The 11,997-nt window shown below is 57.3% G+C and overlaps 1 protein-coding gene across 9 annotated transcripts in view; it reads right to left on the reverse strand.

Annotated features, from left to right (window-relative positions):
* Msi1 (musashi RNA-binding protein 1) overlaps positions 1 to 11,997 on the reverse strand; it is a 92,646-nt gene that overhangs the window by 14,655 nt on the left and 65,994 nt on the right. For 4 of the 9 annotated variants that reach the window (XM_087577804.1, XM_087577803.1, XM_087577802.1 and 1 more), the window contains exons 1-4: positions 4,441 to 5,732; positions 3,081 to 3,129; positions 1,192 to 1,274; positions 358 to 475 (exon numbers count right to left, since the gene is read on the reverse strand). In XM_087577804.1, coding sequence (XP_087433930.1) covers positions 358 to 475; positions 1,192 to 1,274; positions 3,081 to 3,129; positions 4,441 to 4,548 — 358 coding nt within the window. In that variant the 5' untranslated portion in view covers positions 4,549 to 5,732. 9 annotated transcript variants of the gene reach the window in all.

The raw sequence follows: 11,997 nt of genomic DNA on the forward strand, positions 1-11,997 counted from the left end.
ATACTTCATCCTGAGCTCAGGAAAATCATTGCTGGAATTCCTGGCGGGCATAAGGCACTTAACACCGGATGGAGACAGAAATCCTGAGTAGACAGGAGGCCAAATAATATGGAGCGGCTGCAGTACATCAGAACTACCACAAGAGGGCAGTGCTCCACATCGATCTGCCCACCTTGGGCAGGCCGGCCAGATCTGTGACACAGTTTTCTTTACTCTGACTCAGACAGAAGGGCAGACCATGGAGGAGAAGTCACACCCACACAGCCTGCCCCCCCACCCCCACCCCCCCGTCCCCCGCAGAAGCACCAGAGGCAGGACTAGGCAGGAAGAAGCCACAGGTGTAGGCTTGGCACCTACCTAACATGCCAATACCCAGCATGAAGGCGTCCATCCCGTAGGGCATGACTCGAGACCGGCCCCGGGCTGAGCCTGTCGGGGACATCACCTCCTTTGGCTGAGCTTTCTTGCATTCCACCTGCAGTGAGAGCTGAAGGTCAGAGCTTTCCTTCCTATGCAGGCCTCTCTATCCTGATTCCAGTTACCGTTTACAGAGCTTGCTACAGAGTGCTTGCCACGTCTAAAGGGCTTTACAAACGTGGTTTTGGCCGCTTAAGGATTGCGCTGGACCTACGGTGATAACTGTTTGACTTATTCTTAGTTTTGATTAACTTTAATGATTTTATGATATGGTCTTATTGGGTAGCTCTGGCTAGCTTGCAACTTGCTATACAGACCAGGCTGGCCTTGAACTTGTAACAATCAATTCTCTTGCCCGGAAGGCTGAGATTATAGCTGTGTTCCATCACAAGGAGCTGCGATTCCCATCTCCTCTCTCCCTCCTTTCTTCCTCCCCTCCTCTTCCCCCCCCACCTCTCTCTCTCTGACACAGGGTCTCTCTGCATGGTTCTGGCTCTCCTGGAACTCGCTCTGTAGACCAGGCTGGAGTAAAAGGCATGCACCGCCATTGCCACCAGGCCAGGGATTCCCATATAAAAGCAGAAACCTGAGCTACCCCAAGGTACTCACTTCCTGTCTGCATCCTGAAAAGTTCAGGATGAAGGATTCTGCTGATTTCTGGGAGAGCCCCACCTCTACCTATTTACAGAACCCCAGAGCTTCCCTGACTGCCTCCTCCTGGATCAACGTTCTCCCCGAACCCCAACCTCTGAACCCCGATCCGTCCCATCTCACCATTTTGTTGTTGATTTCGTGGAAGTGGATCTCACACACTTTCTCTACGATGTCCTCACTCTCGAACGTGACAAACCCGAACCCTAGAGGGTTGGACCAAGGGCGGGGCAGGGTCAGAAGCAGGGCTCATGGTCATTGCCCAGCCCCACGCCACATACACCACGGCTCATCTCTTGCGGGCAAGTGTCTGAGAGTTAATGAAAGGCTCTGCCTGTAGCCTAAGAGCATCTCAACTACTGGCTGAGTCAAGGTTTCAAGTCCCAAATTACAGATGAGCAGGCCGGAGGCTCAGAGAGGTGAACTAACATGTCCAAGGTCACACAGCAAGTTAGACAGAGGTCCCAGTGGGGCTGGAGGGACAGTGGTAGCTAAGAGCACTTGCTGCTCTTCCAGAGGCCCCAAGTTCACTTCCCCCATGCTCTCATGCATGGGACAGCTCACAACAGCCTGTAACTCTACAGAGAGAGAGAGAGAGAGAGAGAGAGAGAGAGAGAGAGAGAGAGAGAGAACACACATGCGCACGCACACGGCAACATGGCATACGTCTACGCAGACACACATACGTAAATAAAAATTTTTTGGTTTCTCGAGACAGGATTTCTCTGGGTAATCTTCACTATCCTGAAACTCGGCTCTGTAAACCAGGCTGGCCTTGAATTCAGGCCATCTGCCTTCCTACCTCTGCTGGGATTAAAGCCTTGCCCCACCACTGCCTGGACAACCTTTTTTTTTTTTTTTTTTTTTTAAAGCGGCAGAGCCACCATAAAAAGAGTCATCCATTGCAATTGGAGCACTAAAGGGTCTTAGGTGCTCACCCCGACCCTCAATCTCTATCCAAGCTGTGCTCGAGTTCCTTATACAAAATGGCATGTTTGCACAGAATCCACGCACGTCCTTCTGTGAACTGTGAGCGTTTCATCCCCGCCACGAGGACTCCATACATCCTATTACACTCCGAGGTTCGGAGAACGGAAGCAAGAAAAACATCTGTACCTGCAAAGTACAGATGTAACTCGGCACTTGGGAGCTTTCTCCTTCCTTTTGTGGAAGACAGAACTAGGGTCTGGTATCTCTTACATTCTCAGCCCTTTAGATACCATTTTGGGGGTGGGGTGGGGTGGGGGTGGAGGGGGAGTCATTTCAATCCGAGATTGCCTGACCCCGAAAGAGCAAAATCCACAGAAACAGAAGGACGGCCTCAGCTAACAGCCTCTTATCCCCTCAGCTTCCCACGCACAGCCCTTCCTATAGTGTACACGGAAACACCATTTCACAGACACTCGGGGCACTCTATAGGCAATGCTTGCCCAGTCCCATGCACATTTAGCCGCCCCTGCCTCCCACCTCTTACACAGCCATAGCTCACACCACTCTGCTCCAAGAAGCTAAAAGCCACTGAGAAACCATTCCTCTTCAGGGAGTACCCCAGGGGCTGGAACAAAACATCCAGGCAGGACACAAACAGTAGAGAGGCCCAGAAGTGATCAGGTTGGGGGCCAAGGAAGGGGTCGGAGGAGGCTGGGCTTGGCTTGGTGTGGAAGCAGTGGTGAGCCAGACTGCCTCAGGCTATAGAGTGGAGCCTGACCCAGGGGCAGCCAGGCCTCAGCTCTGGTTTCTAGGGATAAGGTAGGCCCATGCGGGAGCAGGGCCTGGCCAAGGGGGGTGCGGGGCCCCGTTCGGGGGGGGGGTGTCCTCAGCTCCTCTGCAATTGGCAAGGTTTCTGATGCAGGAAAGGAGGACAAAAGCCTTCTGTAAGGCCAGACCCTGGAGAGGATGCAGATCCTCGGGGGATAGGGTGTCGGGAGGCAACATGAAAGGGCAGCTGTGACCTGCAGCCCCTGGCTGACCAGGGCCCTGGCCCAGCCTGGAAAGGAGGAGGGGCCACTCACCTCTGTGCCTGTTGGTAGTTTTGTCGAACATCAGCATGGCATCATCCACCTGAAACACAGACTTCTGCGTTGGAACCACAGACAGCAGCCCCCCGCCCTTGTCTACCCCTCCAGGAGACAATATCCTAGACTCAGATTCTCAGCACATCAATCTGTATTTATTAGACTCCAAAAGGTACACTCCCGCCTCTACCATCCCAGCAACCCCTGCAAAGGCTCGTTCCCACTGCATAGCTCAGAGAGGTGAAGTCGCCTGCCCAAGGCCACACAGCAAGTCCTGCATGAAGCCAGGGAGGGAAAAGGCACAGACCGAGGTGCTTGAGAGAGGGGTACGGGGAGCAAGACTATGAGGCGGGGAAACGAAAGCCTCTTCTCTTTTTGGAGGCCAGCAGCCAGACTCCCTTCTGCTACAGCCCTGTTCTCTAATTGAGGTTTCCTCTGGCTAGAGGCTGTAATTAAAGCTAGTAGAGTTCACTGACTGAGCTGCCTGCCTTGCACTGGCTGGGGGAGGGGAAAGGGGAGGGAGGGGGAAGGGTCTACATTAGCCACACTCCCTTGAACCCCAGCCGTGGCTCCTAGCTACTCCCTCCTGGCATCCTCTCAGACACAGGGACAGGCAAGGGCAGCCTCACCTTCTTGGGGTACATCTGACCTCCCCCACCGCACCCCTCTCCAACCACTGGCCTGACCCCAAATGGTGGAGGGAAATCCTTAGACCAGGAGGCACAGCCTAGTCCCACAGAACTCCAGGATCCTTCCTTATCTGTCTTCTGTCTTTCAGGTCTCACCAAAGCAGACCCAGAACTAGCGTGGGTCTCCTTGGGGAGCCCGGAAGCTCTCCTTAGCGGCCAATCTAGACCAGGACACACTGAAGTAGGAGGCAGTGGGGTTCCTGGAGAATCTCAGAGAAAATAGCTTCCTTCTTCCTGGTGCAGAACGCCATCTTCCACTCTCAAGCAGACGACCACACTCTTATCCCTGACCCCAAAAAGGCAGTTAACCCCAGCTTCTGTGTTTGCTGGCTGGGTGTCCTTGGGTAAATGGCTTTAGGTTTCTATAGCTTTGATCCCCCAGTCTGTAAAATGGGTATATTACTGATTATTTCCTACAAGAGCTAAGAGTAAGGCGTACATAGGATACTCGACTCCCAGGGCTGGGGTTCAGGGTGCACTCAATACGCAGCAGCTGCTGTCTTTATTGTGCAGGGACCCGCCCACAGTGGCAACAGAGGAGGATCCCCAGGTTCCACCAGGACAGGGGCTTCAGTTCTTATCATCGCTATTCTACTGAGCATCCTGACTGTTGCTCAATTAATTACTTTTTGAATGGATAAGTGAATGAACAGAGAAACCAGCCACACCTTCCTCCTTAATCCAGCAGTTGAGTCTCTTGTCTGACCCACAAACTGATTCAGGTCAAAGCCAGTCCTTCCGGTTCCCTTCCACTCAACATCCCTGGTCCCCAACATCCTTCAAGCGGGGCTTGGCTGGACTGACCCCCATTGCCGTGGTGGGGTTGTGGCCAGAGTAGACCCCCTTCCACACGAGGAGACTGGCTAAGGGGTCCAGGGTACCCCCACCCGTGGTGTCCCCCTCCTGAGGCCGGCTGAGGGGAGGGAGGCTCCCGGCCCAGTGTCCTTAATAGGCTTGGTCTCCATGGGAACCTGGGGGCAGGGGGGCTCGGAGGGGGGAGGGGAGGCGACCGAGGCCTGCTGACCAGTGGGAGCCGCCAAGTTCGGCGGCGGCTAAGCCTGAGTGGCAGCCATGGCGGCTGACCATTGTTCCCCCCTCGGTGGCGGCCCCTCGATCCGGGCGGGGTGGGGGGGCAGCCGCGGGGCCCTTGGCATTCCCGGCTGTCCCCCTCGCTCCCTGGCAGCCTATTCTCCAGCTCCCCCTGGCCTCCCCGGGCCGGTTTCACATGCCAACGCCGATTTAGGCCCGAACAAAAGACGCGGCCGCTGACGGCTTCTCCTGGGGCCCGGTTGCCATGGCAACGCCGGCCCCGGGGGCAGGCGGCCTCCAATCACAGCTGCTGGATCAGATTAGTGCGGGCTCTAATGCTCGGTGCTCAGACACAAAGACACCCCGCCGGAGCCGAGCTGGGCCTGCAGCTTCCCAGGAGCACCCTTCCCTCTGGGGCCCAGGCTCTGCTTGCCCTGCGTCTTGGACCCAGATCCCCAAGGAGGGGCCTGAGCCAAGGCCTCTCTGGCCTCAACACGTCAGCATCCTCTGGCCTGCAGACCCCCCACCCAGCCACCGCTCGCTGACGATCTCCCATGCCCGGTCCAGCTTGGCCTGATGGGGAATCCACGTACTACCAGGGAGAGCACGGGACCCGGACCACCTGAAACACTCCTCCTTCATCCACCCCTGCACTTCAGACAGACCCCTTAGCCATTTCCCCCTCGAGGCCCTGAGGTTTACCCTGCCTGCTTTTGTATAGATACCTTTATTGTCTGGGTGGTACCACACCCGCCTCCCTTTCGCGGACTACCTCTTCCAAGGCCCAGAAATTAAACCTCGACACACCCAGGAGCCGAGAGCTAGCGACCTCTCTGGGCTGGAGCACACTTGGAGTGTTTTCTTCACTTCCCATACCTGGAGATCAGAGGCCACCCCCAGCTCCCCACCTGTTTAAGCAGGGTACCCCAATGCAATAGGAGTCTTTACTGCTCTCTTATCATTCTCCCTAGGGAGGAGAAGGGGGGGGGGGAAGGTGCAGCTGCCTGTAGCTTGGACAGGTGCAAGCTCCCAAGAGGGCAAGGGGAGGGGAGCGCTGGATTGAACTGGCTACAGAATCGCCTCCTCCCTCGGGGGAGTGAAGAGAGGCAGGAGAAAAATACAGAGGAAGGGTAGAAAGGTAATGAGAGACTATTGAAGAGGCCCAGAGTCTGAGGCCCACACACGGGTCCAGATCCCAAACTGACTTGGTCTGACCTCACCTGCAGGAGGAGCCAGGCCCTTGTCTGCCATTTACTGTAACTGGGATGATCTGACTGCCACCCCCTGCCTCCTCTGGGGCTTTCCCCAGCTTCAGCCAGGCACCCACAGTGAAAGACCTACCTTTCCGAACTGCTCAAAATAGTGCTTCACGTCCTCCACCGTGGTGTTCACAGACAGCCCCCCCACAAAGATCTTCTTAGTTCGAGTGACCATCTGTCGGGGAAGGAAGGAGAAAGTGGGCATCTGAGTCCCGTGGCCTACCGCCACCAGCAGGGGCTGTGGAGGGGGGGTTCCCCCCTGCCTGGACGGCAGCTGACAAACTCTCTGTGGCCCCAACTTCTCCAAGGCCCCCTTCCAAGCTCCCCCTTGGACTCCTGCCTCTAGGCCTGTCATAGGCAGCTGTGTGCCCCACACCCTGGCTGGCTTGAGTGTGCCTCCCTCCCTGGGGTCTGTGTATGGAAAAATGCCTTCCCTCAGGAACTGTACAAGGAAGTGGTGGTGTGGGGCGGGGGGGGGGGGGGGGAAGCAGGCCAAGGGCCTAGACTCACTGCCTAGCATGAAGACTGCACAAGTTCTCCCAGGAGACACCAAAGCCACCAAGGGGTGTCACCAAACCTAGCACCAACATTTCCCTCATCAACCTTCCTCCCAAGCCAACCTCTGGCAGCCCCTGTTTTAGGAAGACCACATGGTCCTAATTACCTCAGGAGCGCATGGCTAATCCGAGGCAATTCCCAGCCCCATCCTAACACTAAGGCACCTTCTGTCACCAAACTGCTTAATGGAATTAACCCAATTCTGACCATGTGCTCCCTGGTGTGGTTTCCTTCGAATACCTGCCCCATAATTGCTTTCAGACCCTCAACTGGACCCTTTCCAAGGATGCCCCCTTTCTTGTCTCCTAAAACCTGCTCCTTTCTCTCTGCCCCCAGCAGAGACCTTGATGGAATTCAGGGCTCAGAATCTCAGAGGACCTGGGTTGCCATCAAGGGAGAAACTGAGACCTCCAGGAGAAGGAACATCCAGTCTCAGGGTGACCTCAACCAACAAACATTAGGGTCCAGACTCCTGGTACTGCAACTTGCCCTCTTCTTCCAGTCCCCATTTGCTTAAAACCTAAGATGTGGCCAGTTGCCATGGCGTCTGGGATCAAATCTAAGGTCCTTGCCCTGCATCACAAATCCTGCAGGCTGTCTGCTCAACGGCCCAGAAATCTTTTACAGAGCCACAGAGGTTCGAGTTAAAAACACAACAGGTGACCAGGGTCTGAAAGTCTCCGGCCTCCCTTCCCCCTCTGAAAGCCCAACGCACCTCAAACCAGAGACAGGAGGGTAACATGGAATGATGAGGCAAGCTCCCCCACCCAAGTCTAGGGCAAGCCCGCCCTGTGTGTGTTGTGCTCAGCACCCACAGGTCGTGAGCTACTAGGCTAGAATCACACTCAGTCCAAACTGTACTGGCTTCAAATACAGGACAACAAAGCCACCTCCCTCTGTATCTGCTGTCCATCCCGGCACACGGGTGGAAGGAGTAGTGTGTCTTAATTCTGTGCAACAGTCATCCCCTCTCCTTAGCCCTGCCCATTCGAGAAACACTCCAATACTCCAGAGCATGCTGGGAAAACCACTACCCCCCCCCAGCTTGCCCAGAATAAAGGAACTTTCCCAGCAACCTCCTCCCTGCCCCTTAGCCCCATCACACACCTACCTTAGGCTGTGCTCTCCGAGGAAAGGCCACCTTGGGGTCAATCTGTAAGAGAGGGGACATGTTTGGAGTCTTGGGGATCGCGTATAGCCTCGGCGGCCACACAACCTCCAGCTTCCTTCGTCTTAGGACACAGAAGTAAGAGAAACCACAACAGCTTCAGGTAGGACGACACAAGTTGTGGGGTCCTAACGCCACACACACACTACTTTCTAGCTGGGATGAGACCCTGGTTTAGTTATTCAACTCCTCAGAACTGCAGGGTCAAGTCCGCCTGCTAAAAGGACAACTAATACCTTCCCCACCCCAAAGGTCCGTCTGCAGATTACTTCAGACAGCGCTCACTGAGCATGTGACACGGTGTCTAGCCCATAGCCGAAAACCAAAACAATGTGGCCCAAGTCTTATTTCACCCAATATCGGACACACCGGAGGTCTCGACAGACTCCCTCCCACAAGGGTGCATCATTACCCACTGCCTAAGTGGCGCGTGTAATTCTGACGTCACCAACGGGACTTTTGCAAGACTATCTAGTCTTTGCCTGAAAAGGACAAGGTCAGAGCTCAGACCCACCAGGATAAGGCTTAGTTCTGTCTCCCTACTACCTCCAACCGCTGACGGCCCTCCTTAGGGGCTGCAAGCAAACAGCTCCTGTTGGACATCGAGGCTTCCAGGGGAAGCAGAGAACAGGGAATGAGACTTAGAAGTCCTGGGCTACAGGCCAAGTTTGGAATCTTGGTAGCTGCATGGGCCTCTCTTAAGCCTCAGTCCACCCATCTGCAGAGTGGGGACAATCACACCCACTCCGCCGAGGGCAGCTGCGGGGGAATCAGACGAGATAAAGGGTGAAAGCGGTCCTTTGTCAACGTCCCCTTCGCTGCACAAACAAAGGTGCCATTACCAGGTTACCTTTGCCCTTGACAAAATCAGGACGCACCTGGGTACCGATCCTAGGCGCTTCAAGCCACACTGACAGACAGTAAGGAACAGAACACGAGACGGTCTGTGACCGAGACAGGGCCTGCGAGGCCTGGTCCTGAAAATCCTTGCCGTTCACATGGACGGACATCATTTAGAAGTTACCAGCCAATCACAGGCGAGATCTATCTTTTCCCCAAAGTTCCTTCTGTTCAAAACTCAGTATTCTAGACAACTGGCCCTAGCTTCCCTCTGCCCACATGGCATGAACCAGGAAGCAGCCTTCTGCCAGCTCCCTTACTGGAATCCGCCCAGAGACGGATCTCCAAAGCCCGTACTAGGGCAATGTCCCCCCTGTAAGCAAGGCCCTGTGATCTCTAGGGAAAACCAAACCCACCCACTGCTCATCCGAAGTTGTGATTTCATACCTCCTCACCCTACTTCTTCCAGATGCAGCCTCGCTCCCCAACCACCTACCCACAAACCTCAAACAGCCCTCTGCACAGACCCTGATAGAGAGATAGTAGACAAATCATACTCCCCCAGACCCACATACAGCAAGTCCCCAACACACCACACACACACACACACACACACACACACACACACACACACACACCACCTCCACTCTGACTCACAGCTGGCAACTTAAGTAAAGACCAACAAGTAAATAAAAGGTGAAATTCAGAACCCAAAATAGACTCTTTTCCCGCCCCCTTCCCCAGCCCAGAGATGCTAAACACAGACAAAGCCCTTGCAGTTGGCAACTTCCATATCCTAAGGGATGCCCACCTCAGCATCCTCCCCCTACCCCCTTATCAATCTTGGACTCCTCCGGCCTCCCGCCCTAGCACTCAGCTTCCTGAGAGCAGCAGAAGCCATCGGTGCATTCTGAGGACAGGGGACTGATGGTAGGAGAGCAGGCAGCAGATAATCGCCAAAAACAATAGGCCACTGTCTCTTCTTTCTCAGCCTGGGTCACTCGGGCTGAGCCAAGAAGATCCTTTTAGAACAAGCAAAGTGGAGGCCTGGCCTCCTTTGCTCATTACTGTGTGCAGGAGTGGGAGCCACTGGGCAGAGATAACAGGAGCGGGGACAGACAGTAATTTAACAAATTCTTGGGCACAACCAGCCATTGTTGCAGGTAAACAGGAGCCAGTAACTGGCCCAAGCAGGGAGGCCCAGGGCTGGGGAAGAATGGGGGAGTGTGGAGAGAGGTCACATTGTCCCGGCCCCACTGGCAGACAGACACCCCCCCCATCATCAAGTGAGCCTTCCTCTGCTTTTCTCTTTTTCCTTCTGGAACCCCAGAGCTGGCCTCCGCCAGCGCCCCCTGCAGGGTCCAAGACACTGGGAACATGGGGGAAAGAATCAAAATGTTCCAGGAGTTTGAATGACAAACAGGCAGGGTCTCCTAAGATCTGGTCGGCAGAGCACTTTTTTTTTTTTTTCCTTCTATGCAGGCTAGCTCCCTGTTCACAAATCCCCTGTAAGGATAAAGAAGGTGTGTGTCCTCTACAAAATCGAGGAGCTCATTGACCAAAGTCCGGGAAGGAGGAGAGGGGAGTGCGCACGGGGGTGGGGGGTGCTCTGTGATGCTTTGCCATTGGTCTGGAATGGAAAAGGGGGTGTCACAGAGTCAAAGAGTAGTTAGATTTCAGAGAAGCCACTGTGGGTTTGTAACTGTAGCCCTGACTCACTCAAGCTGGGGTAGGAGAGGGACCCGGCCCCACCCCAAAGCCAGAAGTACCAAGATTAGCACTCACAGAGAAAGGGTAGTAGTTGCTTCGTCCCTCACCAATACTCAGGTGGCATCTTTTCCCAGGCCTGAGATTTTTTTTTTTTCCTTTCCTCCCTCTGTCCCCAACTCCACTGACAAACTTTCAGGGCATGACAGCTCTCGCACTCAGAAAACTCCATCCAACTGTCCCCACGAGAGAGAGTCCAGGATCTCTCTCCTCCGGCAGCCTCCCTCTCCCAAAGGACCCCCGAAACCCCGAGGGCCACTCACTGTTTTGGAGTCGAGCTCGTGCCGAGATTGCGCCAGCACTTTATCCACCCCCGCCTGGTCCATGAAAGTGACGAAGCCGAAACCCCTGCGCCGCGTAGTGAGGGAGAGGCAGATGGTTACAAGGACAGCGAGTGGCCGCGGCGGGAGGGGCGAGCCCGGTGGCAGGAGAGGTTTCCGGGACTCACCTGGATCTTTTGGTCAGGGGGTCCCGCATCACCAGACACTCTTTCACCTCCCCGAACTGGCCGAAGTATTCGCGCAGCCCTTCTGTAACCACACACTCGCCTTCGGACCAGCCCAGGCCCGGAGCCCTTCCCCCTCCTCCACCGTCCTTTGCCCCCGGTGACCCCGGCGCGGCCCCGCCGCCCCCGCGCCGAGCTGCCCGCGCGCGCGCTCTCCGCGGCCGGCCCCCCCACCCCTGCCCTCGCCGGGGGGTTCCCGCGGAGCCTTCCTGGCGCCCACCCGGGCCTCGGCAAGGCAAGGGCCGGGGCCGGGCTGGAGTGGGGGACCGCTCCGGTTGGGTTCCCGCCGCTCCGGGAGCAGCCTCACAAAAGTTTGAGCCGCAGGTGCGAGCGGAGTTGGAGCTGCTGCCGGCGGGTCCCGGGGGCCCAGCCCGCCCCCCGATGCCCCCTGAACCTCCCCCCCACCCCCACAACTGCTCCCCAACCCGCGCCGGGCCCGTGCGCGCTCGCCGAGCGTGCTGCGCTCTCGGGGTCCCCGGGGCGGGGCGCGGAAGAGGGCACGAGGGCGCCCGGGGTCAGCGGGGCGCGGGGCCGGGCAGGGGTGTACAGGGTTGGGGCGCCGCAAGGGGTGCAGGGTGGCGGTGCGGGGGCCGGCGGGCGATCCCCGGCTGGCTCACCCTGCGTGGTCTGCCAACTGAGTCCTCCGATGAACATCTTGCTGCGGGAGGAGCAGAGACACAAAGGGCCCGCGTGAGCGCCGGGCGCCAGGGAGCAGGGGGCGCGGGCCCGGGCCCCGGGGAGGCCCCGGCCCGACCCGGATCGGCCATGTTGGCGGGGCCGGGGCGGACGCGGGCTGGGCAGGCCGGGCCGGGCCGGGCCGGACCGTACCAGGGGTCGTGCGGCGAGTCCGGGGAGGCGAGGCCGGGCTGGGGCGCGTCAGTCTCCATCGGGAGCCGCGGGCGGCGCGGGCAGCGGAGCGGCGGCGGCGGCGGCGCTCGGCGCGGGGCAGATGAGGAGCGCGGCGAAGGGGGCCGGACGGACAGGCCATGCTGCCCCCTCCCCCGACCCCGCTCGGGCGGGCGGGCGGGGACGGCCAAGGGGAGGGCCCGCCGGGGGCCGACCTGCCGGCTCCTCCCCCCGCCGCCCTGCGCGCATAAAG

The sequence above is a fragment of the Rattus norvegicus genome, chromosome 12 (genome assembly GCF_021556685.1).
Source record: "Rattus norvegicus strain SHRSP/BbbUtx chromosome 12, alternate assembly SHRSP_T2T, whole genome shotgun sequence".
Taxonomy (NCBI): domain Eukaryota; kingdom Metazoa; phylum Chordata; class Mammalia; order Rodentia; family Muridae; genus Rattus; species Rattus norvegicus.